The sequence below is a fragment of the Calypte anna genome, chromosome 1 (assembly GCF_003957555.1).
Source record: "Calypte anna isolate BGI_N300 chromosome 1, bCalAnn1_v1.p, whole genome shotgun sequence".
Classification (NCBI taxonomy): Eukaryota; Metazoa; Chordata; class Aves; order Apodiformes; family Trochilidae; genus Calypte; species Calypte anna.
In genome coordinates, this window is record NC_044244.1 from 38,614,567 (window position 1) to 38,642,179 (window position 27,613).

Below are 27,613 nucleotides of genomic sequence, written 5' to 3' on the forward strand. Positions count from 1 at the left end.
GGCCGTTCGGGCCGTTGCTGCAGACGCCTCGCAGCGTCCCTGTGTCACTGCGCTGCTGTCGTCTCCGTAATAGTTTGTACTTCTGGCATGGGGCGTACCGACACACAACCTGCTGATTCTAAAGTCTAATACCTTTCTAAACAGCTGTGACGCTGAGGTGAGCAAAGAGCAAGCTCTGGTCCCTTGGAGCCCTTCTCCAGCAGCCCCGGATTCCCCAGCTGGCACCGCACCCTGCCATGGCAATGAAAGTGCTTCATCTCCTCCTTCAGCTGCTCAGCTGCTGTCTGGTAGGCTCGGGGGTCTCCTTTGCCTCCGCACCTGCTCTTCCAGGAGTCAGAGTCAACAACTGTGCTGCAAAAACCATAGAAGCACCAGTGGCTTTCCAAAGAGAACCCTGTTCTTTAAAAACTGTCAGGATTCAGAAGCCTTATGAGACCGACACCCTGTTCTACACAAGGACGACATCCTTTTTCCTTTTTGTTAGATTAGAGGTAGAGTGCAACGTTACTATACGTATCAAGCCCCTGTGGCAATTCTATCGTGTTCCAGAGAGAACAAATGTTCCAGAATGGGCAAAGCCACTAAACATTCCTTCACTGCGTGGTGTAAATACGATACGCTTAACTGTTCCCAGTTTCGCTTTGGACCATGGGAAGTATCTGGTTCATTTTGATGTTGAGGTAATTCAAATTACGTCCAAAAAATTTCTCAAGGGCCAAGATAGAATTTATGTTCAGATTCAGAAGAGTGGCCTAGTGGCAAATATTGCAGGAGGCAGGTTGCGCACAGTGGGTTTTTCTGATAATTGGAAGCTTGATGGCTCTGCATCCTATGATCCCGATTCACTGAAGGAAGGAGTGAAGGGAATCCTATTTCATTGGTACTGCACTAGAAATCTGAAAGACTATAAATTCTGGCAACTCAGCCGTGAAAACAAATGCCGTCCAGAACAGACCAGTTTGAGGTGGGTACCACACTTAGATGCAGTTCAAGCAGTGGCACCCAAAACCCTGAGAGTAAACACCACATACTACTTTCGCCTAGAGATTGAAAAGGATCAAAGGAAGAACTTTGCTATGCAAACTGTAGTGGTGCGGTCTGGCTCACCACCCCTTCTCAGTGTGGTGTGCATTGAAAATTGTGGTAGATCTCTGATCCCAACAGAGAGATTTATATTGTCTGGAAAATGCCTAACCTGTGGAACATACAAACAGCCAGTCTACTACTGGTCCCTTTTGGCAGAAAACTCTACAGAAATTAACTTCGACTGGTCTTCCAGAACCTCAACAGGAAGATTTGGGGCTTACCTTTCTATACATGCTCTGACTTTTACAAAGACTGCACTTCAATCCTACATACTTCTGCTAAAAGTAACTACCTGGGATGGTAGGTCCTCAACCTACAGACATGAGTTTAAGGTGAATTCACCTCCTAGGGCTGGTAAGTGTAGTATCAAACCACGCTGGGGCACAGCCTTTCTGACAAAATTTGTGGTTCAATGCAGTGGATTTTCTGACACCAATTTACCTCTGACTTATAAAGTGATAGTAGCTTCCAATGTACCCCAAACTACCAAAGTAACTTCTGTGAATGAAAACACATTTGGCATAATTATGTACTTTGGTTATGAGCCTAAAACTCCTCCATCTTTTCTCCCAGTTGGAGAGCCCTCTCAGAAGTACAACTTGCCACTCTATGTTCAAGTCCACAATTCCCTCGGGGCGTTTACCCAGGTGAATTTGAGCGTCCGCGTACAGAACCCTGTCAAGAGTCGACCACTCACTGTTGTGTTCCACGAGCTACTGGCCTCAATAAGTGGTTTAGCCGCACCAATGACATCTTATATGCAGAGTGGAGATTATCTGAGTGCAACTTATTTGGCTTATCTGGCAGCCTCAGTCTTGAACTATATTAAAACTAAATCAACTCTCCCGGTGCCAAAGGGTCGGTTTCGGAAAAACCTGATCAATACAGCCATGAATATTTCAGTTCAAAGCACAGTGGAAATCAACCAAATAGTTGCTGCTCTTTCCCTAGTCACGGAGGAAACTGAAGAAGTGGACATTAGATCACAAGACCTTGCCCTTCAGAAACTGACAGAAGCAATGAGAGTGCTGAAGACGGAGAGGTCTGAGAGAAAGTGGTCTGAGGAAGCAGAAATTCAGACCAGCGGAATACTAAAGTGCTTGTCCAACATCCTGAGAGCTGCTCTTCTGCATCTCAGGAATGTCAACGTTAGTGGAGTTAAAAAAGCCTTCTTCATCATGGAAAATTTAACAGAGGTAGTTTTCCAGGGCAAAGTCCCCGGAGAAGCAGAAACTCAAATGAAAACAAAAGACTGGAATATCACTCTGAACAAAAATGAAACCTGGCAAATTCCAGATGCTTTCCCTACCAGAGACACCTGCAGGAACTGCTTTTATCCATCTCTGAAAAAGGGAGATGTTTTAGCATTTCCCAAGGATGCCGTGATTTCCACTGCTCTTTTTGAGTTTGATGAGAACCCTTTCCCTTGGTTAGGTTACACAACAGAAATTGCAACAACGATCTTGGGGTTCAAAATGACAGAGACAAAGGCTAATGGGGATCAACTGCGGATCATGCCTCAAGGAGCAGATATTATTGTTGCTAGGAAAGACAGTGAAGTTTCAACTTTCCAATTAACAATGGGACCTGATAAAAGACAAGGTTACACAATTGGAGGATTTAATTTCGAGGTTGAAAGAGATACCAAGATCATATATATTCAGATCCTGACACAATTAGAAGTTACTTTCAAGGTGCTAGTCTTTACAGGCTCCAACGTCACTCATGCTCAACCCATTGCCTCTTTTGAAGCTTTTCACAACAGGTCAACAGTTGCAAGCAAAAATGAGACAACTAGCGATGACTGTGTCATTAAGACTCCCTATATTATCTGTCTCCCAGAGTCACTGCTGACAGCCACAGCTCAGGAAAGCAACGCAGGCACTTACAACATCTCCATTGTCTTGCTGACACCCTACATTGTAAGGCATCAAACGCAGGAACTGGTGAGCATACACATTTTTAGTGACCAGTGCGTATTTCTGCTCGGCCTCCAAAGTGCGTGGGCAGAAGACACGTGCAGGGTTGGGCCCTTAACTGACTGGCAGAGGGTACACTGTGTTTGCGATATAAAGAAGGATCAGAGCAGTCATTTTCTCCCTGATGTGTCAACCTCATTCCTGTTCAGCATGATGTTCCTGGCAGCCAAAATATTAGTTACTCCCAACGCAGTAGATCTGGGAACAGCCCTGATAGCAGACATACCTAGAAACCCAGTGACTCTCTTAACAGTGTTCTTTATTTTTGTCATCTACTTTCTTTTGTTCCTCTGGGCCCTGAAAAAAGACAGGATTGACAGGGAACGCAGAGACACGGTTATAGTTCTGCCAGACAACGACCCCTTTGATAAAGTGAGCTTTTTGGTTACTTTATACACAGGCAGTCGCTGGGGAGCTGGAACCAAAGCAGATGTCTTTCTTCAGCTCATTGGCCAGAATGGCACAAGTGATGTCCATTGTTTACGGCACTCGTATTTTCCATCTTTCCAAAAAGGAAGTGCTGATCGCTTTCTGTTAACTACAAAGACAGACTTGGGAGACATTTGTGCCTTGAGGGTCTGGCACAACAACAGGGGCCCATCTCCAAGCTGGTTCTTAAGCAGAGCCAAAGTTGAAAATATGGCCACCAGGGAAACCTGGTTCTTCATGTGTAGGAAATGGCTTTCTATTGACAAGGATGATCACTTACTAGAAAGGACATTTTCTGCCACAGACCCCAAGACACCTCTGCCCAGAAGCGATGTCTTTTTGATTAATCTTGCCAGGAGCCTGGCAGATAACCATCTGTGGTTCTCAGTTTTTGCTAGTGTTCTCACTAGCACCTTCAACAGGCTCCAAAGGCTGTCTTCTTGCTTAGCAATATTATTATTAAACTTGTTTGTTAACATTATGTTCTTTAATGCTGAAAAGGATGAAGAATCTACAGTACACTTCGGTTATTTGAGATCAATAGTAGTAGGAGTTGAATGTGCATTGCTTACTGTACCTGTGGAGATGATTATAATTGTCTTATTTAAGTTTTCCAAGAAGAAACCTTTTCCTCCTGATGGGGCTCAGAAAGACCCAACGCTAGGTTCACCATTCATGGCTGGAAAACTTAAGAATTGGAAGGAACGTTTGCAAAAATCGTACCCTTCAGAAACTTCATCACAAATGAAGAATAATATTCCTTTGGAGAACCTTCCCGGTCCCAGCAACTCACAGAGCCCACCATTTTCCACAAAGACAAGGAGCCAGGGAGATCCACAAAACAGGAGTAACCACACCGTTTCTGAAAGAGATAAGAATGCAATTGGCACAGACAAGCAGACAGGAATCACAAATTCCCCTCCAATGGCTGAGGCCTGCCAGAGCCAGGTACCATCAAATTCCGGTTTTAAAAATAATTACACTGAAGAAGGGGGCAACTTGCAGAAAGAAGAGAAATCACTAGGCATTACCTCCACGTCCTCTCACAATACACAGCACTTAATTTTTTGTTGGTGGTGTGTCTATGTCTCATGGGCACTAGTTATAGCTGTCACTGGGGTGTCATCATTTTTCATTGTGTTATATGGCTTGTCTTATGGCTATCAGACTTCAGTAGAGTGGCTTATAGCATCTGCAGTCTCCTTTATTGAGAATGTGTTTTTCATTTCAATCCTGAAAATAAGTTTTTTAATAGCTATACGTACAATTCGTCCAAAATACTGTGAGAACATCATCTGGGTAACTCAGGAAAAGTATTCTGAGATAAGGTTGGGTAAAGAAATTATGAATGCAGATGAGATGAGAGAGATGCACTTGAAACTTGCTAAACTCAGGGGCAGCAAGAAGTATAAGCCTTTAGGAGCTGACAAAATTGCAACCTTGATGAGAAGGGCAAAAATCAAAGCCAAGGCATTTGTTTTCATAAAAGGTCTCATCAGTCACCTTGTCTTTTTAACATTACTATTAAATTTTGTCTATTCCACTGAGAACGCAAACAGTTTCCTCTACAACCAGTTCATCCATAGGCAGTTCTCTCCACGACTCTCCAGTGTAGATAAGCTAGAACATATCTATGTGTGGGTAAAAGACTTGTTCTTGCCCATGATCCACAATGACATGCAGCCAACCTTTCTTCCCAAGAGCTGGTCAAAAATAGTTGGTTTGCCTAGGATGAGGCAAGTGCGTGCTAAACGTACCAAGAAAAAATGTTTCCATCCTTACAGCTTTGTCAATAACTCTGTTATCGTCAAAAGCCACTGTCTTCCCAAATATGGCACTGACATCCCAGAGAGAGGTGATTTTGCTGGCATTTGGACAAAGGTGGACAATCAGTCTGCCTCCAAGGATGCCAGCAGTTACACTGGGTTCACTTACGAGTGGAACTGGACTCCCTGGGTGTATTATTCATATGGAGATTTGCACACATACGGACCAGCAGGATATACATTTTACTTTTTTCCTGAAGAAGGAAAACCTAATTCAACGATAAGGCTGGATGCTCTGCAACAGAGTGACTGGCTTGATGAATATACATGGGCTGTGATCATTGAACTAACTACATTTAACCCTGATGCAGATCTCTTTTGCACCATCTCAGTCATATTTGAAACGTCAAATTTTGGGATCATAAAGCCAAGTTTGTCAGTGCACTCTTTTGCACTCCCCATTTTTCATCAGCAAACTAAATCACAAATGTGTCTGTTTGGAATTCTTTTTGCCTTTCTGTTAATTTATGTCGTGGATGAGCTTAAAACCATAGGCCGAGAAAAAAAATACTACATTAGAAACATTTTCAATATAATCAACTTATGCTTAAAATCAGCATTACTCCTTGTTGTTTGTTTAAAGGTCATGAAGTTTAAGATGGGAGAGGATATACTGAACTTTTACTTACTTAACCCAGATGATTTCATTCACTTTCATGCAGTTTCTCAATTGGACCAGCTTTTAAGGATTACTCTGGGCTTTTTAGCATTTCTTACAGTCTTGAAAACTCTGAAATATTTTGTTTTACTTTATGATGTGCGCCTGGCACAAAAATCAATCCTGGCAGCCCTTCCCAGCATCTCTTCAATGGCCTTCATTGTAGTGGCATACTTCTTTGTATTTATGGCTTTTGGCTACCTTGCGTTTGGGCAGCATGAATGGAATTACAATAATATGATTCACTCAGCTCAGACTATATTCTCTTACTGTGTCTCAGCTTTCAGGGATACCGAATTTTCATCCAACAGGCTGCTGGGTGGTCTTTTCCTAGCCTCATTCATGTTGGTGATGATTTGTGTCCTGATCAATCTCTTGCATGCTGTCATTATGTCTGCCTATAGTGATACAAAACAACCCGTGGTTGATGAACCATCTGAGGAAGAACTAGTTCTTGCTTTTGTATGGCAAAGGCTCAGACAGATATTTTATCGTCTGATCTGTAAAACACCCAAAACAAGCAAGCCTGACTTTTTTCACAAGGTACTCTATGGGCGGCCTAGAAGAAAATACTACAGACATTTAGGGCTCAAAAAAAGAGAAATAAATGGGAAAAAAATGGTTTATCTTGTTATATGAGCAAGAAAACACTTTTTATTCAAGACCTTTATTCTGTGATACTTGCATTTCAAATAAATTATCATAAATAACTACTTTTAAGATTCTTTTTTTCAACAGCTTACTAGTGGTTGTGGTCAGATTCTCTCCAGACTATTTTGCATCTTATCCGGTGGTAATTGGGTGTCACAGTGTGGTGGTAGCTGGCTCCCTCTGCATGGGAGGTAGGCCCCCACAAGGCTGCTCATTTCCTCTCTTCACAGAAGCATGAGGAGAGAATCAAAGGCCAAAAGTGAAAAAAAATCTTGTGAGTCAAGACAAGCAGAATTTAAGAAGTGAGAGGGAAAAAGACCTGAAACCACAATGACACAAGAACCGTCACCACTTGTGGACTGATGCCTAGCCAGGCTCTGAGTAAAAGTTACTTTCAAAATACTGCTCTCACTCAAGTTTTCTTGCTAAGCATAACCTTCTATCTCACAGCCTTACTAACTCTGTGCTAGACAGAGCTGGCTCATGGGAACCGGTGCCCATTTCACAGAGGTGAAGCATAACAAGTTAGCTCAGGACTCTGAGCATGAGTCTCGCCCCTGGCGGAGCACAGTCTAACACAGGACCAAAAGTGTCCTGAGACCTGAAAATGCTGATGAATCCATACGATTCAGTGCAGAAGAACTCAAAGACAAGTTAGTGGGGTGTAATTAAGCAATTAAAAATAAACCTTCACAACACTGCATTGGATTTGTATGCATAAGGCTTTGTTACAGCATCCCTTTGGAAGCCACTAACCATGGACTATAAAATCCCATGATATAGCCTGGAGCTGGGCATCAGTAGCCTTCTGTGTTGTACCTGCACACTGCTCACTGTGTGACCTCCTGTAAGGGGAGACTGTTCAAGTCAATGGGGAACACTGGCTGACTTGGTCAAAGCCTCTCTTTCATTCTCATAAAGCTGAGGGCATCCTCCAGGCTGTTCAATTTGTTGAATACAAACAGATCACAGAACATTTCCAAATCTCCCATGCTCTTCACACCACTATGTGTTTCTGGGGAGCATACCGGCTAGCGGGATGGAGCCACTCATCAGCCCTCAACCACGTGCTCCTGGATGCCCCAGTGATGTACTTTAAAAAATTGAATCTTTTCATGAGCAAGGACACGGGAGTCATAAAAAGTTACAAAGGTTTCGTAGAACAACGATTCTGCTGTTAAAATAAGAAATGAGAAGACAACGCAGCATGTACTTGGCTTAAAGTGTGGCAAAATCGATAAAAGTTGATGTACGGCAGTAACATCTGCTCATTATAATCTCATTAGAACATGAGAACACCTCCAGGCTGCCCGCCTCCAAGTCCCCTACCCACGGATCATGCGCCAGAAATTCCGTGTACACTGAACTGCTAAAGCGAAGCGAGAGTTTCCCTCACCAACCGGAGCAGAATCCTCATGAATATGCATTAGCTCGGTGGAGCGAACCAACCAAATGCACGTAAAAATGTACAGACCTTTGTAACTTCTTGGGTCTCGCTTTGCCCCTGGCTCCCCGTATTTGTGCCAGCACGCAACAAACACAAAATACCCCGAGTCCCGCTCCTGCTCTGCTCGCAGATTGGCGCCTCACACCCCGGGAAAACGAAACCATTCTGGGGACAACACAGGGGTGGGGCCGCCACACAAGCCCTGCCGTTTCCCAAAGCCTAAAAGCCTTTCCCCCCAGCTTTGAACTCTAGGGGCTTTCGGAACCCGTCCCACACCACCACGCAGGCCAGTCCAGTCCGCTGACCGAGAGCAGCCTGAGGAGGCCCGCACCACAGCCACACACGCCCGGCTCAGCGGCCGCACCACGGGGCGGGACCCGCGCATGCACGGAGTGAGACCTGCGGGGTGCAGGAGGGGGAGGAGCGGCGCCGGCAAGCGGGAAGCGGCCCATGGGGTTCCCATCTGTGGCTGCGCTTTGTGTCAGCGGCGGTACCGGTACCGGCAGTGGTGGGTGCTGTGCAGTTCGGATGAGCGGGAGGAAATCGGGGGGCTGTAGCTGGAGGCGGTGGCGGGCTTCAAGGTTAGGGCGGATGGCTGGACTCTTCTGGCAGCCAGGCCCCAGTAGGGGCAGGGCGGGAAAGTCGAGCTCGCCAGAAGCAGGTCTTGGTACCAGGTAATTATAGAATGGTTTGGGTTGGAAGAGAGCCCAGAGGTCACCTGGTTCCACACCCCCCACTAGACCAGGTTGCTTAAAGGCCCATCCAACACGGCCCTGAACGCTTCCAGGGAGAGGGCAACCACAGCTGCTCTGGGCAACCTGTTCCAGTGTCTCACCCCTCTCATAATGAACAATTTATTTCTTAAATCTACTGTCATCCAGTTTAAAGCCATCACCCCTTGTCATATCGCTAAGCGCCCACGCGAAAAGTCTGTCTCCAGTTTTCCTGTGGGCTCCCTTTGGGTACTGGAGGGTGTTCTGACGCCTTCCCAGAGCCTTCTATTTTCCATGCTGGATAATATTGTTAATAATAAAGGTTCATGCACATGAATGAATGTCAAACCTGGCTTTAGTAGACAGCATGTGTGGCATCTGAAAAAGGTTTTTCTTCTTACCACCTGGGTTTCCTCTCTGGAGATGAGTGGTGATAGTCCTTAGAACAGGACCCAGACTGTCTTCTCTGTTGCCATTCAGGGCTTCTCCATTGCAGAACACTGAATAAATAAAGTGTTGCTGCAGAGGTAGGAGGGCAGTATTCAAACTCCTGCTTTGCTTGGAGTGGGAAGGTTTTAAAAGATGCAAAATCTGCACTTCTCACCTGCAGAGTGCCTGACTCACTAGAGCCTAAGTTACACTGAGTGGCAGGACCCTTTACTTCAATCTGCAGAGGAAAATGTGAGAAGAGTCTGGGTCAAGAGAGAGCATGAGCCTCCTGAGAGTTCCCTGCTGACCAGGGTGACTGCTTAACAGAAGACACTGTGCTTTTTTTTTTTTTTTTTCTCTACAAAAGGTTTTTAGTATAAAGTGTGGGTTTTGTTTAATAGAATGTAGTGCCCACAGATAGCTTTTTATGAGGAACTTTGGGAGCAGGAGCTACAGAATGCATTTTTAAGGGTGACAGTGGAGAAGATTCCAGGAAAGTTCAAAGCTGTTTGAAGGCTTGTAAACAAAGAAGCATCCCAGGCAACTTAGGGGAAACCCTTATTTCTTCCATATGTAGGCCTTTCCAGTGTGAGGTTGCACCTAAACCAAAAAAACCCAAACAAACCAACCAAACAAAAAAGCTGTGTTGGGAACACAGCTTTGGACTTAGTGGACCGTAGAGACATTGAAGCAATGATGTACTCAACTCCCCTTAAAAAAAAATGACAGGGAAGTAGGAATTTTGTTAGAGTTATGAGAGTTGGAGTACCACAGTTTCTGACTTTGCTCTGAAAACCCCAGTAAGTATCTCCACCTCTCAGTGGTACTAGAAATGGTCTGCCTTGCTGCTTTAGAGCGAAGTTAATGAATGATGTGGCTTTCCTTCACATTTATTACAGACTTTGCTTTCTGACCTGTGACTTGTTTGTAAGACACTTGGGCTGGTAGGAGAGTCTTTATAAACACTGCAAAATGGCATCAAAATCAAGTCAGTTGTGGCATGGGTATGATAGGCATTTATGAATCAAAGAGTTGGCTTTGTGCGTTAGTATGTAGTTATACCAGTGCTTGTGAAGTGGTTATTTTCTTTTTCAGCAATGGTTTTTCCTCTACTGTAATATTACCAGTTTGTTACCTGGATGGGAAGAGGATACACATGCATGCACTGAGGAACAGGGTGTGCAGACTGTGGAGCCTGCAGAAAGGAAAGGGCCTGGCTATCTGTGATGTCTCCTACCTCTGAGAACAAGTATCATTACCTCTGTCCTACAGGAAATTATGGATGTGATTTCTGTGACCGTGCCTTGATACCTATTTGATGAGAGAGCATCAGGTGTTGAAAAAAGTAAGTGCAACCTTAGTACCTGCATATATTTTAGGTAAAGTAATTTATGTACTGTCTGGGAAGCAAAGTCTTTCAGAGAGGAGCAAACTGAATAAACTTGAAAAGATGCTAAAAGTTTGTGGTGGTTGTGCCCGGCTAAATTCAAATAGCGTATGTCATGCTGCTCCATGGCTAGAAAAGAGAAATTTACCATATGTGTATTTACCATAAGTCAAGAAGCTGCAAGCCCCTGACTGAAAGACTGATTTATGCTGTAATCAGAGGCAAAACCAAAATTACCTCTGTGTGAAGGTGTGAAACAAGGCACCTCTTTGTCAGTTCTTGTGACAGAACCCCCAGCAAGTACCCTGGAAAAGAAAACTTTCTAGGGGTTAAGAATGGACTTCTTTGCTTTATCAAGCATGCTGGAAATACCTCTTTGGTGTGTTCTTTTGCTTGCTGTTTGCAATAGCTGGGATAAAACCTGAGGAACATATCTTTCAGAGGAAGTGAGCATGCCTGTATGAAGGTGTTTAGGGCTATGTGCATAAGAAAATAGTCTTTATTTTAAATGTATCTTTATTCTCAGGCTTTCTTCAAGCTGACACTCTTTACTTACTCCATACCCCAAAAACCCCACTCCTACAATAGTTTTTAGTTTCTGTTCTTTTTGAAGGTTTTACTTTACTTCTTTACTTTACTTTACTTTACTTTACTTTACTTTACTTTACTTTACTTTACTTTACTTCAAGTCCTCAACTTGAGCTCAGTTCTGACAAACCGGGAGCCTCAGTCACATTTTACTGGAAAGAATTCTCCAGCCATATTAATGCTGAACACCTTGCTGATCACAGGGGAAAGTGGGCACTGGGTGTCACAGTAAGGACAGTGTAACATGCAACCCCACATAGTGGGTGCTTAGTATTTCCTTACAGTACCAACTTTGCTTTCTATAGGGTGATAAATCACTGAAGCTATATTTATTTCTTTCAGGATTATGTCAAGTTGCAGTGTCTTATTTCCTGAAACACTGCATTAGCATCTCCATGTATTTTCACAAAATCGTGGTGTTCCTTTTTATAGACTGTTGGAAAGTGTTGCACTAAGTTTAGATTGTGCTTAAGCAAGCCAATACTTTCAGTGGTACGTACACATGTGGCCCTCCATAACTTGTCTCAAAAGACAATTTAAAAGGGATCATCATCACTTACATATTAATGGTGTTTTACTATCTTATTCTTTTCCACTTTGGATATTAATCTAACAAAGCTGGAACAGGGACAATAAGCTTGCTTTGCTTTCCTTTAGTTGCTAGGCCATTTTACTTTCAGAATGTTAGAATGGCATCATGGATGGTACAATAAGCTTTGCACTCTGCTTAGGAAAGCCTGTTCAAAGGGGAGGAGAAGAAAGAGGAATGAGGGGATTCAAGCAGAAAACTAGATATGACTATAGGCTAATTTTGTGGGGAAGAGATGGAACTGATGATACTGTAGTTCTCCGTCCTCTGTCAGGATTGATTGTTCTGTTACACAGCAAAGAGATCCACCGTTCACTCTGCCTCTGCAACAGACATGGAGATGCTACCACGCATGCTTGGACAGCTATTTTATTCTATCAATCATCTTCTTGTGTGATCCCCTTAGCTGGGCTTTTATAACTAAACAAGTTACTCTAAACAGCTGAGGTGCTGGAATGAGAATTCCCCACAGCAAAGTAACAGTGCTCCTGCCAGCCACTGGGCTGTACAGGGCTGATGTGTCCACTAGAGGACAGTGGTATGTACAGGTTATGCAGTGCCTTGTTGCAGCATTCCTGTGTGAAGCTGTTAAATTCTCACCTAATTTAAGATTCTTCTTTTTAAAATGCTGTCTAATTCAGAGCTGGCCGCCTGCCACATTCAAGTACAGAGTACTTGAGCTATACTTTTAAAGTCTTAATTTCTCAGCTTAGTTAAGTCATGCATTTTACCTATAGATGCCTTTTTGAGATTCATCTGGTGTTTGTAAAGCCTTTTACCTAAGGGAGGGTATTTGATTTGCTTGTTTCCTCTCTTTCTGCTGACATTCCCTGTTCACACGTTCCCTAACTGTTCAGAAAAGATGCTTGCTTTCACCTCTCTGACCACATAGGCTGTTTCTCCTGCTGCCATGGGGAGTCTACACAAACTTGATAAAAAGCAGCATGCTGTATGAGCCATACCTAGAGGGAAGCCTGTGTGCTACAGTGATCACAGTTCCTTCAGAGCAGAGAGAGGACAGCAGTGCTAGCAGAAGTCCCCCTGGGCCTGAAGGGAGAAGTTGCTGCAGAAAGTCAAGGTTTGGTTCAATTAAGTGGTCTCTGGGAGGGCCTAAGTTCCACATGGCCTCGCCTGGTGAAATTGCATGGCTGGGCTAATTTGTTATGCTGAAGCCAAGCTATGTCACCAAAGGAAAAGCAGGGAGGCAGCCAACAGGTGACCTAAACATGCCTTCAGGGCAGTAATGTGAAGGAACTGGAGGGAGAGAGTTGTTCACCTGGGGATTAACTACCAAGTAAGAAGGTTCTGCTCTTTCATCCTTCACCTGAGAAATTAGGCAACAGATCATTTTTCTAAAGGAGGTGAGTGCATTCCTGGAGCTATTTAAATTTACATCACACCAAACACTGCAAAGTACCTTGGCGTTTACCAGGTTATCAACTCAGTGGCTCCTTCCCTTCTGTTAGAGAGCACTCCTTCCCATAGAGAATGAAGCTGTGAATATTTTAATAGGTCATCCTCATCAACAGTAGATACTGCAGGAATAAGAAACCAGGGTTTAATTGGAGAGGATTAAAGGTGTGTCAATATTGGTTTTATCTGACACCCTTTCAAATCAAAGTGTACATCTGTAGAGAGTTTGTTTCTTGTGTAGTTTCTGTAGTTTATTAATCACTCAGAAATACATGAGTCTCCTGTGGAGTATTAAGAGGGGCTTAACCTATGCATTGTAAAGACTTGTGCTAATGAGGTTTGAAGCAAGGAAAATCAGATTACTTATCTGTGCCACTACTTTGCCACTGACCCTGACAATTTAATGGTGATTTATTATTTCTGGCATGCCTTCTAGGGCTGTTAGCAGAATGCTCTGAGCAGAACTACCCTGAGGTTTTTAGGAGTCCCTAGAGAACTGCACCGAGAGCCATTTCCATGCATCCATATCATGTATCACTCACAGCATGGAGAGACACTCTTATAGCACTGCAATCTAACCTGTGCCTTTCTTTTACTGCAATAATGTCTTTAGTATGGCATTCAACTCTGCGTACTTTACCTTTCACATGACACGTGGGCCAACCTCACACATGTCCTGGGGCATTTTGGGCTTGACTTGGCAGGTTTCTGCTGAGCGTGCTAGTTCAGTGCTTGCTTCATAATAAAGTGTGTGTGGGTAGCAGTGTTCTTTTCAGAGGAGCTGTGCATGTGCTTAAAGTAAGTGTGTGTTTAAGTACCTTGCAGCTTTCAGCCAAAGTGGCCAATGCTTGGGCAGAATTCAGTTCTAAACAAGTTGTTCTAGAAGACTTCTTCAGTATATACCCGCGAGGCAGATATTTGACATGTTACTGGGACATGGGGCTGCTTTAAAAATTTTAAAGGAAAATAGAAAAAGCCAGTGGTAGCACTGGTGATTATTTGAGTCACTTGAGGTCACAAATTTGCCTGTCATCATTATGAAAAGATTAGCATCCTAGACTTCTATCTCCCTGAGAGATCCTTCTGTTGTTGGTATGCTGGAGAGAAAGGAGTTCTCACTCATGGTTCATATTGCTGCTTGGAAGAGAGGCAGACACTGTGTCATAGTTGTCATATCAGGCATCTTGCTAAAATGGTGTATAGGGCCAAACCAGTGAGCTTACTTTGTTGTAACAAATGTCTGTCTCAACTGTGGTTTTATGGCAGAACTGCTTCTGTGCATTTGCTGTCTGACATAAAGACACAATTATTTTAATTGCATATGAGTTTTTTGAAAGTTCTAGAAACTTTTTGAGAGAGTGCATCTTAGGACTTGTCTGCTTGGCAGTATGGACCAAAGGTGTGAAGCACATGCATAAACTAAAAGTTTGCTGCATTTGCCATTAAATTTCTTTCTTTAGAAGGAAATTGGCTTTACTTTGTTATATAGCAAGTTTGACTTCTGAATGGCAGTATTTACTGTTAAATCTTTACGTTCATTTCCTTCACACATTGGAGCTGGTGACCTTAACTTTCCCAAGTGCTACTGTGTGGACAGGCTACCAGGACAAATGATGTTCCCAGTGAAATAAAACTTGGTACAGCTAATACCAGTGACTTGTAAGCTGGGAGTAAAATGGAAAGCAACATAAATTCATCTGTGCCTTGCAGGCAGGATCATATGCTTTTCAACTGGCATAGCCAAAAATCTGTTTGTACATAGATATCATTCCTTCCCCGTGGTAGTCACTGAACAGATTCTGTTCTACATGCCAATGGTCTATAAGGGAGCAGGTGTTTCTATATCTAACGTACTTCAGCTCTGAAGCCAGAGCTGTTATTTTGACTTGGAATTGGGATACATTCATTCCAAAGTCTATGATCCTCACTGCCATAAATACTTTTTTGTTGTTGTTCTTTTTCTTAGTGTTCTGTGTTATTTTAAATTCAAGATCACCGTGTTAGTCTTCTCTGTTTGATTCAACTGACTTCCCACACTCTACCTCTGTGGTGTTAATTATTTCCCCTTTTGAAAAAAAAAGATTGGTTAAAAGAAGTTGCATACAGTGTTCTGGGCTGAATCTCTTTCACACAGGTGGGTGTCTTGGTATTCCTACTGCGTACCTACAGAAAAGGTAAATTTAGGTATGTTTGGGGAGCTTAACTGGTAGCCTGAAAATGCAGTGTTCAAAGGGTCTGGAAACACTTTGGTTAATAAAATTCTTTCAGTCATCCCTGTAAGATAGGGAAGATGCCTACACCCGGGGATTACATCGCTTTTGAAAAAATGTAGTAGCCTAGGGTATTCTGGAGTTGGATTTATTTATTAAACCAGTACCCAGCCTCATTTGTGTCACATTTGAAGAATTTCTTGTAGTACTGAAATTCCAGAAGTGGCAGTGGAAAGTCTGGTGGTGAAAGAATGATGGGATAAGGGACATTATTCCCAAAATTAAGTTCCAGGATTTAACAGCTTGGGGCTTTCTGAACTGGGGTCTGTGATGAAGCCTCTAACTTTTGCTGATCTCAGGGCTCCCTGTTCTTCTGGAACAAGTGACAAGTAGTCACAACTCTGCTTCACCTTGCCCTTAATTCACCTTTGCAGCATATGTCTCTAAGGATTCAGTTTCACCACATAGGGTGTGCAGAAATAGCAGCTTACTGTCACTGAAAGAGGGAAATACAGGTCCTTCATCTCAGCCCTCTCTTTCTTCTGGCTGGTCAGTTTTGCATCTTACCTTGTTAGTGTTAGCAGTTGTTGGACTCCTCTGCAAGCCAGTTCAGTTCCCTATAACAAGAGAGAAAAAGACATGGGAAGAAAAAGGAAGAAGAAGAAGAAAGAAGTTCTTTTATTTATTATTATAGCTAGACTGATGAAGTAAGAGTGAAACCATTGACCAAGGTGTTTGATGTTGCATACCACTCTCTGTGTACTGGGGTGTTTCAGATTACCTCTAGTCCTAGCTTGTAGACTGCATGGCTATTAGTTGGGCATACAGGTTAGAGTATATTAGGTGTCCTGCTGGAGCACATCTTTTTATTTCCTTTCATCTAAAACTGTCCAGTTGGTGTGCTTTAAGACTGCTCTATGATGCACACCAGGTGTGGTAATGGGGGACAGTCAGGCAGTTTGTTCCTCAAGAAAACCCCTGAGCTAAAACAGAGACAGCTCTGCAGGGGAAGGCTGCAAAGCTGGAATAGTGGGAATGATCTGTTGTCCTTTGCCAGGCTGTATGGCTGCCTCATACAGCTGTGAGCACACATAACTGCTGAGATATTGCCCAGATCTGAGTTCCTAGGGCTCACCTTCCTAACAGCTTGATATTAGCTCCACTTCACTTAAAGGAGCTGACAGGCTTGTAGCAGAAAACTACATGCCATGAAAAGTGCAAGGGCTTTTAGCAAAAAAATCGAGTTTTCTTGCTAATTGCATGGTGAGTGTGTCTGTTGAAGAAAATGGTGCAGGTGAGCAAAGATATCCAATTTGCAAATTAGTGTTCATATTTCATGTGTTGGTGCAATGTTGGGTATGCACATGGTTAGCTGTGTTTGATCTGATCATGTCTACATAGCAAAATCTGTCCTAAAAGCAGCCACACCATGCTTTTTGAAAACCACAGGGGTGTGACTCTCAGCTAAAGCGGTATCAGTGGAGGATAAACTCCCAAATGGAAATCCATGACCATGATTTTAAATAAATCATCTTGCAAACACCGAAGCTGATGAAGCCCAGCTTCCTGTCTTTTTTATCTCATGACTGAGACTACACCTTTGTAACAGGTGTCTGAAATCTTTCAGATGGGTGAACAATAGCTTTCCTATGTGCAGATTCTCTGACTTATAGAAATATGTGGGTATCTTCCCTGAGGATAAAGCAGTGTGTCCCTCTGTTGTGTATTTTCATGGAAATTACAGGACTTAAACTTTTCTGAAGGTACCTCTTCCTCTGTCCTCTGAGGCTCGAATGGGCCAGCACTCTGTCTATGCACAGGGTAATTACATCAGCCTCATTTCCATAGGAAGCCAGGCAAGAACAGGGAGCCTGGCTTAGGCTTCCAAAACTCTATTCAAAGGTGAACCAGAAGCAAAGAAAAAGATGTAGTAAGTCATTGCATCACCTGCCTTCCCGGTAAATGTCTCCTGAGTTGGGTCCCAGACACTTTCACTGCTCCCTGTGCAGTTTGTGAGAGAAAGACCTTTCAGAACTTGATTTGGGTTCTGCATAGCAGATAGGGACCTGTTTCCTGGGAAACACTTAGGGAGCATAGGCCTTGTTTGAGCAAAGGCTTTTCCATTCACAGTCCTATACTTTGTTACCTAAATTCTTTTATGGTTCTAAGTTCTAAATTAATAGGTGAACTTGTATAGTTAGGCTCCTCAGCTCCTATTTCTAAACCTATCTAATAAATTTTGAAATCTGACTGGGACATGGAAAACCAACTTGATATGGGAGAAAGGATTTACTGCTTAAGCTTTGCAACAGTCAGTTTTCCATCAGCCTTTGATTTACATAGCAGATGTCTCACATCAGTTTAATCTTCTTGCAGGCATGTTTCCAGTACTGCATTTTGGAGCTAAAATATTTTTTTGTTTCTTGTAGGTTGCTTAAAGATGGATGCTCCCACAGAAGTTCAGCCTACAGGAGAGTTCAAATGTCAGCTATGTGACTTAACAGTTCCGTATACTTACTATGGGCAGAAGCCACCAAACACACACTCTATTGTGTAAGTACATTCTTTCATATTGCAGAATTCATTTATCCTATTACCATTAGAAGCCTTGTACTGTGGAACAGCGTGCACTGCATGAACCCAATAAAATGACATATTGCCCCTTAATAAGATTCTTGGTACTTAAGGTGACCTTGAAGGGAAGAAATGTTAAAAGTTGTCAGCATTGATAGCAAAGACCAAAAAAATCAGTTTTCCTGTCCTGCTTCAATACCATGAAAAGATTAATATTTAAGCTATTTTCCAACCCTACTTAGCACTCTACTTTTTACCTAGACCATTATTTTTTTACTGAAATAATGTTGTCAGCTTAGCGTTTCTGGGAACAGCCCTTTCCTCAGAGCTCTGTCAGCTGGGCAACACGTAAACACAGCATGAAGTAACACCAATGGTAAAAACACATTTTTAAGAGCTGTTTGACATGGCTTGGAATTTTAAACAGCAATGGCTTTTTTCATGGCTAAGACAATTATTTGGAAGATTATGTGTTAACTAAGGCATGTGGAAATTCAGGACATACTTAGATTTTAGGACACTGAAGGCTTTTCCATTTCTGCCAAGCAAGGATACTTTGACCAAAAGTTATGCAGTTACAAATTTGTCTGTACACATTCAGCTCCATATAAAACAGAGCTCTTAGCTAGCACTTAGCTTTAAATGTACGAGTAGCTACGTTGAGACTGTCCCAGTCAATGAACCCATGAAGTAAGCATGGTCCAGAACTTAAGTCAGGCATGCATGTAGCATTTCACTTCACTAAGATTGCTCCTTTTCTTTTATAATGGAAACAGTTGTTGATCACCTGCTTGGGCTGAGGTCTCATCTGTTTTCTAGGTCCAGATGTGTTTTTATCATTCCAAATTCCACGATGCTACTGGTTTTCCCTCTTCTGCTCAGCAGAGCAATGGCCCACCTTTGATCAGGTCCATTTGTAAAGAGTCTGAATCAAAGCTGAATGACTCTTAACTTGAGGTTATCCAAGCTCATTGTTAACATCTCAGTTTTATTTGGATTGCTATATTAAGACTGTGAATCTCACAAGGGCAGCTTTTGTAAAGGTAATCCAGTCTTTGTACAATAGAAGACTTTGTTGGCAAGCTGATCTGCCATGCTGAGATACCTAATCTTTCCTAACAGTGGAAGGCTTGAGATAAACCCATTTTTTTTATTTGTTTAAATAGAAGGGGAGAGGTAAAAAGAATACACTCCCAGTTAGGAAAGATCCCATACTTGCTTGTGTGTGTGTATGTATGTAGACAAGGAGAAGGCTGTGTTACCTTTTAGGTATGTATTTTATTCCCTATTCCTACAGAGACCAAGTTTACTTTAAGCCCAAGAGTAACCCAGCCTTGCAGGGTGCCCTGTGCAGACAGACACCCAACTGGTTTCTGTAATATTTTGCCTGTAGCTCCCAGGAAGAATAAGTCCTTAGTCTTTCCCAAGCAGGTTGCCAAATTATTAATAAACGTACTCCCTTAATACCTTGAAGCAAACAGTACCATCTGTGACATAAAGTAAGCATATTTCATTGTAATGTTCTGTTCTAGTAGCTCTTGCTTGCAAAAGGTGGAAACCTTAGTTTTACAGCAGCAGCATAATTAAAAGCAATAAAACCTTTTTCTTTATACTCACAAGTACACAGCTTTGGAAGAAAACTTCTAATTAAAAGCTGTGCAATTATGTGAAGGAGTGCCCATCATAAAAATGGAAGATTAAAAAATACTGTAAGATGGACCACTGAGAAAAAACTAGTCAGAAAACATCAAGGTGATCACCAATAGCTCTAATTTTGGAAGACAGATAGAAAGTGTGGTATAGGACTGAAGACAACCACAATGTTGGTTTTGAAGAAGAAGGGAGCTGCATACCTTCTGTCTTGCCTCAGGTACAGCACCAGACCAAACACATGAAGTAGAAAGGGTTGATACATTTCCAGTCTCCACAATTTCCCCATTTCAACCCTCCTGTACTGTGAAATGTACCCTTAAAAGTGTGAAATAATTCTCTTACAGGCTTTTGGAAGAATGCTATGTCATGAAGGATCCTTTCACCCCTGACAAGGACAAATTCCTCATCCTTGGGTCTCATTGCAGCTTGTGTAGGAGACCAGTGTGTGTTGGTACAGTAAGTACAAGTAAAACAAACTTCTTCAGTCATTTCTTTTCATTCCAGCTCTGGTGACCTCTTAGAGAAAGACCAATCAACAAAACCCCAACAGCCTATTTTTAAGGCAAGCTAATTGTATGTCCTTGCTGATTCCCTCAGGTAAAGCTTTTTGTATGAATTAAAATTATCAACATTGTTCTATTTACAGATGAGCACAGTCCAGCCTCACAAAAAAAATGAGTTCTCTTTTTCAGTTTCTCATGACAAGCAAATGCAAAGAAGAAACACTTCACGACCTTGAGTTGCCAGTAGATCATACTATACCAAGAATAGATTGGTGTTTTTTTGTAAAGGGAAGATAAATGTCCATGGATTGTTAGGTTTTCATCCACAGCACACGGCTGCCATCCTCTTTGTAAAAGCTAATCAGAGAATATGCTGAGTTGGAAGGGACCCATCAGGATCATCAAGTCCAACTCCTGTCCCCATGTATCTGTATCTTTGTCTTGGCATCACCTTTGAGTTGAGTTTTGAGAGCTCTCTGCTCCAAGAGCAGTCTGCACATGCCTTCCCAGGAGATGCGTGATTTCCCTTCTTCAGGATATTTTAACCTTTTCAAAAGTTAATTCCAAATGTTCTGTTTGCTTTTTTGTGTCATTTTGGATGGTGTTAGTCTGGTACTTTTTGTGAGTCAGATCCCCATAACTGCAAGATGCAATTAGCACAGTTCAGAGCACCCATGCCTTCAGTTCTGATTTTGTGCCTTCAGATTGAAGACATATTTCTTACACACTCTTTTTGTGTGTGGCATGTTACGTTCAAATCTCTGCAGCACAGTTTTGCAGTCGTCATCCTCCAGACCAACTTAAAACAAATGTAGACAGTGGTTAGGGAAGGCTGTTGTGCAATGCTATGGTAGCTCTCTGAAGAAGAACAAATTTGTGTAGCAGCTGGTAGGCAACCTTAAAGCTATGAAATCTGAGTGCGGTCCCAAAAGGTGGTGTAAAATTACAGTCATCTTAATTCATTCTCTTCAGTGCAGAACCGGTCTCTTTGTTTCTGGTGAGTTCAAAGCAAAAATGAAGACAAGTTATTACACAATTATCAGTGTCTGGAGGCTGTGTACTGTGCTTCTCTGAGGCAGTAGCATGAATTGAGAAAACTTGGATTACACTTCTTTCCCCTGACAAGCCAGTTCTGTGGTTGAAAGAGACTTGGGATGTGTGCAGTGTTCAGGACTCATGCATGACTCAACCCATGAGGAGACTTCACCCAATTGCTTACATGGACAGCAGCATGTATTTGTTATACCAGACACCACTGCCCTAATAACAGGCAGATCCTGGCCTTTTCTTTCAAAGTGGTCATTTGGTATCCTAGACTCATGTGCTTAAATCTAGAGTGCAGCTAATAGGATGTGTAAGAGCACACCTTGGATCTCAAGTGTCATCTTTAGCACTTTTCAGATTCAACCTTTCCAGCCCATTCTTTAATTGCAGTGGTTAGGGGCCAGCCCCAGTGACATGATGCTTACTGAAAATAAGTAAGTTAGTAGCAGGAGTTTTCAAGCACAGGCAGACCAGTTAAAGACTTTGGTAAGTGTAGAATTTGTTTTTTTTTTCCCATGATATTTGGTGACATGTTACAGTTCTGGTAGGACAAAGTAACACCTCTGGTCTCCTCAGAGCACACGGTGAGATAATCTGGGCAACTGAGGCAGCTCATATGCCAGTGCCAGACAGCTTCTGTGTTCAGGACTTGAGGAAATTCTCATGAGCAAAACAAGGGGTCAAATTACACTGAAAAAATTTAGAGGGTTGGACAGACACATCAAAAAGGAAATTGGCACGCTTGGACAAGTTTAGCTGCTAATCTGACTTGCAGGGAATTAGCACCAGGAATGGATTTGGTCCACTGTCCTAAGAGGAGTATGCAGTAAGACCTTTCTCCTGATTAGGTTTGTTTCCTATTTCTGAAATCTCTTCTGTAATTTAAATGAATTAAAACTCACCAAACGGTCAGACTGGAGATTGCAACTGAGTTTTGGGTTGGGTTTTTTTGGTTTTTTTCCTTTCTGATATTACCTGAGGATTGTGTGGGAGTCAGCTGAAGTGCCAGAGCTCTCTAGTTATCTCTTTGATAGCTGGGCTCAAGTTTGCAGAGCCAAGTAGCTCAAGGCCATTGTGTGAAGGCAAAGCTCTCATGTGAGCAAAATCTTCCTAGTGACAATGTCCCTGTCTTGGCTGGTGGTTGACTCAATCCCACACACAGAGAAAGCCAGAGAAAGAGGCAAGTGCAGCCAGTCAGATAGTTTAGGTTTATGAGCTTGTCTCCTGCCCTGACACGCCAGGTTTATCCCTTCTTTTTAACAGCAGAGGATTAGCAACTCAGATGTGTTTTGGGCAAACTTAAGCACATCTAACTGTTTTCATTCCCAAATGAATTGTCTTGAATTTACAAAGGTTTCAAAGGATATTTTGAAGTCTGGCACTTAAATCTGACAGAAATAGAAAGTTTCAGCCCCTTAGTATCTTTCTACATAGTGTGTGTTTCTGAAAAAAGGTAGGGATTTTTCTGCTAAAAGATTTAATAATTGTTTCAGTTAATCTGAGGCATAATAATGTGAAAGGATATTAGCAGTGAGCTCACAGAAGTCTCTTCTAATCTTTTTTACATTCTTGCCTGCTTTGGCTATTGTGGAAATATGTCAATCATTTACTTGTTATCTGAGTCTTCAAGATTCCCCTGATGGTATCACTCAAAGCAAAACTTTGATTGTAAATAATTGAGAATAAATTTCTTACCAAACTGGCCAGGCCTGATAGTGAATCACACAAATGACTATAGTTTCAAAATGTATTGCTAAATACTGCTTAGGTAACATGATAATTAGTGCTTTAAACACCCACACCACAAAGTACGTAAACATATACTATTTCTCTTTCATGTAGGGAGAATTAAAAGTCCAGAGAAGTAAAAACTTATCCAAGGCAGTAGAGAGAGCAAAAGTTGGGATAACATCTCTGTATATTGGTTTTGGTTCCTGCTTGTGCTTGACCCAGGCAGATCAACTCAGTGCTACACTGAGTGTTTCCATAATGCTATAACATAAGAATTGAAGCTGAAGAAAATCATGCTTTCTTCAGCCTCTTTGGCAAAGAAGCTTGTCCCATAATGTCATGGAAAGTTTACAGTGACAAGTTGCTTTAATTTTTATTTTAATTCAAGGTTGTACTAGACTAGCCTGTGGCAAAATTAAGACTTTTCTGACCTTATATTCGCCAAAGGGATTGGATTTACTTTGCTGGCTTTTGTATCTGAGAAGTCTTAAATACAGATCAGGTTTAAGGCCTTTTGTGAGACAACCCATGCTAGCTGCAGGGTTTTTCACAGTTGTTGTGCCAATGTAAGTCAAGACTTAGCAGCTGTTCTGCATAATGCTCATAAACTCACTTCTTCAAATATTCTCTGAAGTCTCACTCAGTTGACCTACTGAACCAACCTTCAGGATACTGTGTTCATAAATGCCATTCTTTCCAGTCCAACTGTCCAGTCCAGTTATTATCTCTAACGTCTCAAAATATGTCAAAATCTGGCAAAAAGGAGGATAATAAAAATGCTTTTAAAAGTCTTTAGGAAGGTCGTGTGCCTTTCCTATTTGCCTTTCAGAAAAGGGGAAAGGAAATCATATAATCTGACCATATTAGTCATTTAAAATAATTTATTACAACACCTGTGAAACATGAGCAAAGAAAAGATGTAGCTTTTGAAAAAGAAAACAGGAAAGCGAGCAAGTTTCATCCCTTACTGCCCACCTCCACAGAAGGTGATTAACAGTGACCTTGGACATGACTGTTGGTATCAACTGATAAACGTAATACTCCAGCTACTTTCCACTGAACTTTCAGTCATGTGAGGTCAATCCTGGACACAGTTAGACAGAACCTTTCCTTTGCAAGTGTGGTAAAACTCAAAGTCCTTGTGTATACTTTTTTTCATGCATTATCCATGTGAGAACAGAAATAAACTCTGGCAGTATGCTTTGGCAGCTCAGTTAGTCCTGAATTGGACTATTAGGTTTGAAATTGAAATGGCTCTCTCTTGCCTTGGTCAAGGGTAAAATATACGAAAGAATTATCTGATTAAACCCAGAACCCTTTCAGGAAATGCTCAAAGAAGGGTTTGCCTATACATGTATAGGGTTTGCCTATACATGATAAGTGTAATTCATAGGGCTTTAAAACAACAGCTAGGCTGAATAACCCCATGACAGAAAATAGGACCAAGGGTATGTGGACCCAGCACTCAGATGTTCAATATTCACTATTTGTGGAAGTCTCGTCAGCTAAAATCAACAAAATCTGGGAACTCATTTTGGCTAAAAGAATGCAAGCTGAGTACCTGTATAGCTGTGAGGGTCTGCATCTTGACAACAGAGTTCCTCATCTGCAGAATGAGGGAAAAGCCTCTCCTCTCCTTTGCAGCAACCAGTGGTGCAATGACCTTTGCTTGCAGCCATCAGCTTAACCTGGAGGCAGGGGGAGCCATTTGCCATTTTGCAACACAAACAAGAACAGCAGGGGAAATCTAAACTCTAATCTTCTATTTTTAATTGGCAGCTTAAAGTATTACGGATACCAAGAGACAAAAAACAATAGGCTCTAGAGGTTGTGTAACTGAAATCCAGTTCCAGGGCCTTCCAGAGACCAGTGATTTCAGAGATCCATTTCAGACTAGGTCTGACTATGAAGGGGCCTGGCAGTCAGTGCAGAGAAGGACAACAGAGGAAGAGAAATACCTCGAGCTTGAAAGTTGCTCAGGGGCAGGCTGATTGTGATTTTGCTATCATCATGTGCTGAATCTACTGCTGAAATGCAGACAGTGACATGGGAAACAAAAGCAAGAACAGAAGCAGAAATATCCAAGTGAAACCCCCAGACAAAGACCAGCCACAAATGACCATGGCAAGAGGAAAACCTTGCTATTTAGGCAAAATGCATTGAATCCATTACTTCCAGAAAGATGGCCTGCTCCATCTGAACTGATGTCTTTATTCATGCTTAAATCCCCAAGAATAATCCATCAGCAACACCAGCTCCAGATTACCCATTAAATCCTATTTGGAATTTAGTGATCAGCATGCCAGGAGAACCACGGGCTTCAGTCTCTCCACAGTGCAAATAAATAATGCATTCAGAAGTTTCTCTTCCAGTTGTCCAAACTCAATACTGCAAATAGATTAAAATATTCCATCAGTTTCGCTTCTTCCTAGTCAGTAACTAATATGGTTAGTTATGACTGGTGAAAAATAAGTACTGGCTTTGTAACAGTTGATAACCAATTCAGCTGTGAACAAAAAGTATCAGATCATAGTGTCATTCCATTTCAAGGGCAGGGGAAACATCTTCATGCACAATGGCTTTTCTACTTTTCCATGACAAATTCAGAGAAGAGACATCAGTTCAACGTTTAGTAAAATGTATATTTTTAGGTTTCTGCCAGCAAGTACATTTATTTAACGTAAAGGTAGTTAAATGGATGAAGTCTCAGTTGAATTGAATTCATAGAGTCATAGAATGGTTTGTGTTGGAAGGGACCTTAAGGGGCCTGCAGGTCTTTAAGGGGGACCTGCCATAGGCAGGGACACTTCCCACTGGACCAGGTCACTCCCAGAAGGGAGAGATCCTCATAAACTAAAATAAGATTTAGCTTTACAGGAAAAAAAATGCTATTTAGGTAAAACTCAGGGACTCCATTACACCCAGAAAGGTGGCCTAATCCAGCCATGCTGATGCCTTTATTCACATTTAACTCTCCAAGAGTAATACATCAGCAACAGCAGCTCCAGTTTACCCATTAAATCCTGTTTGGAATTCAGTGATCACACCAAGAGAACCATGAATGATGCTTGAAAGAAGCCAACAGCAAGGGGAATGTGTTGCTGTTATCAGTAGCAGTGAGCCAGTGAAGGTCAACATGATAATTGATGTGGTTAGTGATTGTTACAGACTCAGTTTTTCTTTTTCATCCAGTTAGCTCCCACCAAATGTTAGAGTTATTCAATAGGGAAAAGAAAAATTGCTGTAATATTTCAAAGTAGAAGAAGAATTGAATTGAGAAGCATTCTAAATATAAATGTGATGTTATGAGACTGGAACTTAAGCAGTTCCCATTTTACGTATCCTGCTACTAATGTTATTTTCTTTCTTTACAGGAATGCAGTCTGTTCTACACCAAAAGGTTCTGCCTACCCTGTGTGAATAAGAACCTAAAGTCCTTTCCTTTGGAAATACAAGAAGATATGGATAAAAGGAAGGCCCAATCAAAATCCACCCCCGGTAAAAAGAAGGATACAAAAACATAAATACTGAAGGACCGAGAGAGACAGTTCTTTGGCTGGGGTTTCTCCTCCCCCCTTTTGGAGAGTATCATGTTGCTCCTTTTAAAGAAGTGACCTTCATCAGCTCACTACTACAGAACACAGTAACACATTTCCTTACAATTGGCTTAGCTTCAAACATCATCAGCAGCGATTGCAGTGCCAGCAGAACGGCCTGAAGGTGTTGAAGAGCCAGGAAGGCAGACAGACAAGCCAGTTCTCACCACCTAAAATCCACCTGCTGTATAGCATAGGAGTCATGTCCACATTTTCACATTTGTTATTTTAATGTTTAATTTAATTTAAAATTTAATTTCTTGACACTCCTACAACACTATGAAAATTCAAGATAAATTTATCTGTCTTAATTCAGTATACATCTAAGAAAGTCAGCAAGCATAAATTGTTAACCTAACAGTGCTGTTAAGATTATAGTAGGCAAGGAATTCAAGAATTTATGTTTAAGTCTAGAATGCATCTGTTATGAGAAAATGTCACAGATATCCATAGAAACATCTAGGTTCTTCTTACAGCATTAAGGCTTCTGAAGCTAGGTGCTCTTAGAATAAGTACCAGTATAATTTTTCAAAATATTAAAAGCTTACTAAAAAATACTGCAAGTCACTTGCACTTGCAGTCAGTCTACACTCAATCTTCCAGGCTGTGTCAATACAGAAATAGAAAAAAAACCCTTAATATTTCTAGCTTACGCTTCACAAGTAAAGATGACTTTGTTTTCATTTTCACATCAGTTAATCTGGAAATGGAAAAGTTCTGTTAAAAAACTCAAATCTTTCCAGAGCTGGACAGTTAAACTGCAGCCAGAATAGAGGTTTCAAGAGCATAGTTTCAGTTAGAAAAGGGTAAAAAAATTGTTAGAGAAACAGCAGGTTTTTTAGCTCAAAAATTAGCTTCACAGTTGTCTACGTTGACTTTGTTTTAATTACAAGAAGGATTTAGGTGGCATTTATAAGAAAACACATAATCACACACCTTAAGGATATATCTAGAATTCTCCCTAATCAGATCACATTATTTACTCAAGTTTTGGTTGGTCACTGGATCAGAACATGTGGATGCCTTGGTTAACATCTCTCAGCTCTTCTATCTGTGTCATATGTCAGCATATAAGCTTTATCATTTTAATAAAATGAAACATGTTTA

The 27,613-nt window shown here is 41.7% G+C and overlaps 2 protein-coding genes across 8 annotated transcripts; both read left to right on the forward strand.

The window, feature by feature from the left end:
- Positions 1 to 236: 236 nt before the first annotated feature.
- Positions 237 to 6,617, forward strand: LOC115597796 (polycystic kidney disease and receptor for egg jelly-related protein-like). The gene has a single exon (XM_030444380.1). The coding sequence runs from the start codon at positions 237 to 239 to the stop codon at positions 6,615 to 6,617; it is 6,381 nt and encodes a 2,126-aa protein (XP_030300240.1).
- Positions 6,618 to 8,423: 1,806 nt separating this feature from the next.
- Positions 8,424 to 27,613, forward strand: CDPF1 (cysteine rich DPF motif domain containing 1). Of its 7 annotated transcripts, none has more exons than XR_003987976.1 (5): positions 8,427 to 8,584; positions 10,491 to 10,563; positions 17,835 to 17,958; positions 19,977 to 20,088; positions 26,285 to 27,613. XR_003987976.1 is itself a non-coding variant. In XM_030457187.1 (5 exons), the coding sequence occupies exons 2-5, from the start codon at positions 10,537 to 10,539 to the stop codon at positions 26,432 to 26,434; spliced, it is 417 nt and encodes a 138-aa protein (XP_030313047.1). In that variant the 5' UTR covers positions 8,494 to 8,584; positions 10,346 to 10,536; the 3' UTR covers positions 26,435 to 27,613. The 7 variants fall into 7 exon arrangements, 6 of the variants coding, with proteins under 6 accessions (XP_030313039.1, XP_030313047.1, XP_030313072.1 ...); XM_030457187.1 differs by having other exon boundaries at positions 8,494 to 8,584; positions 10,346 to 10,567; XM_030457212.1 differs by having other exon boundaries at positions 8,494 to 8,584; positions 10,346 to 10,563.

Coding starts and splice junctions, on each gene's coding strand:
- LOC115597796 (XM_030444380.1), top strand. CDS start 237: ATGGCAATGAAAGTGCTTCATCTCCTCCTTCAGCTGCTCAGCTGCTGT.
- CDPF1 (XM_030457179.1), top strand. CDS start 8,527: ATGGGGTTCCCATCTGTGGCTGCGCTTTGTGTCAGCGGCGGTACCGGT. Junction 8,585..17,834: donor CGGTACCGGTACCGGCAGTG/GTGGGTGCTGTG, acceptor TGTTTCTTGTAG/GTTGCTTAAAGATGGATGCT. Junction 20,089..26,284: donor GACCAGTGTGTGTTGGTACA/GTAAGTACAAGT, acceptor CTTTCTTTACAG/GAATGCAGTCTGTTCTACAC.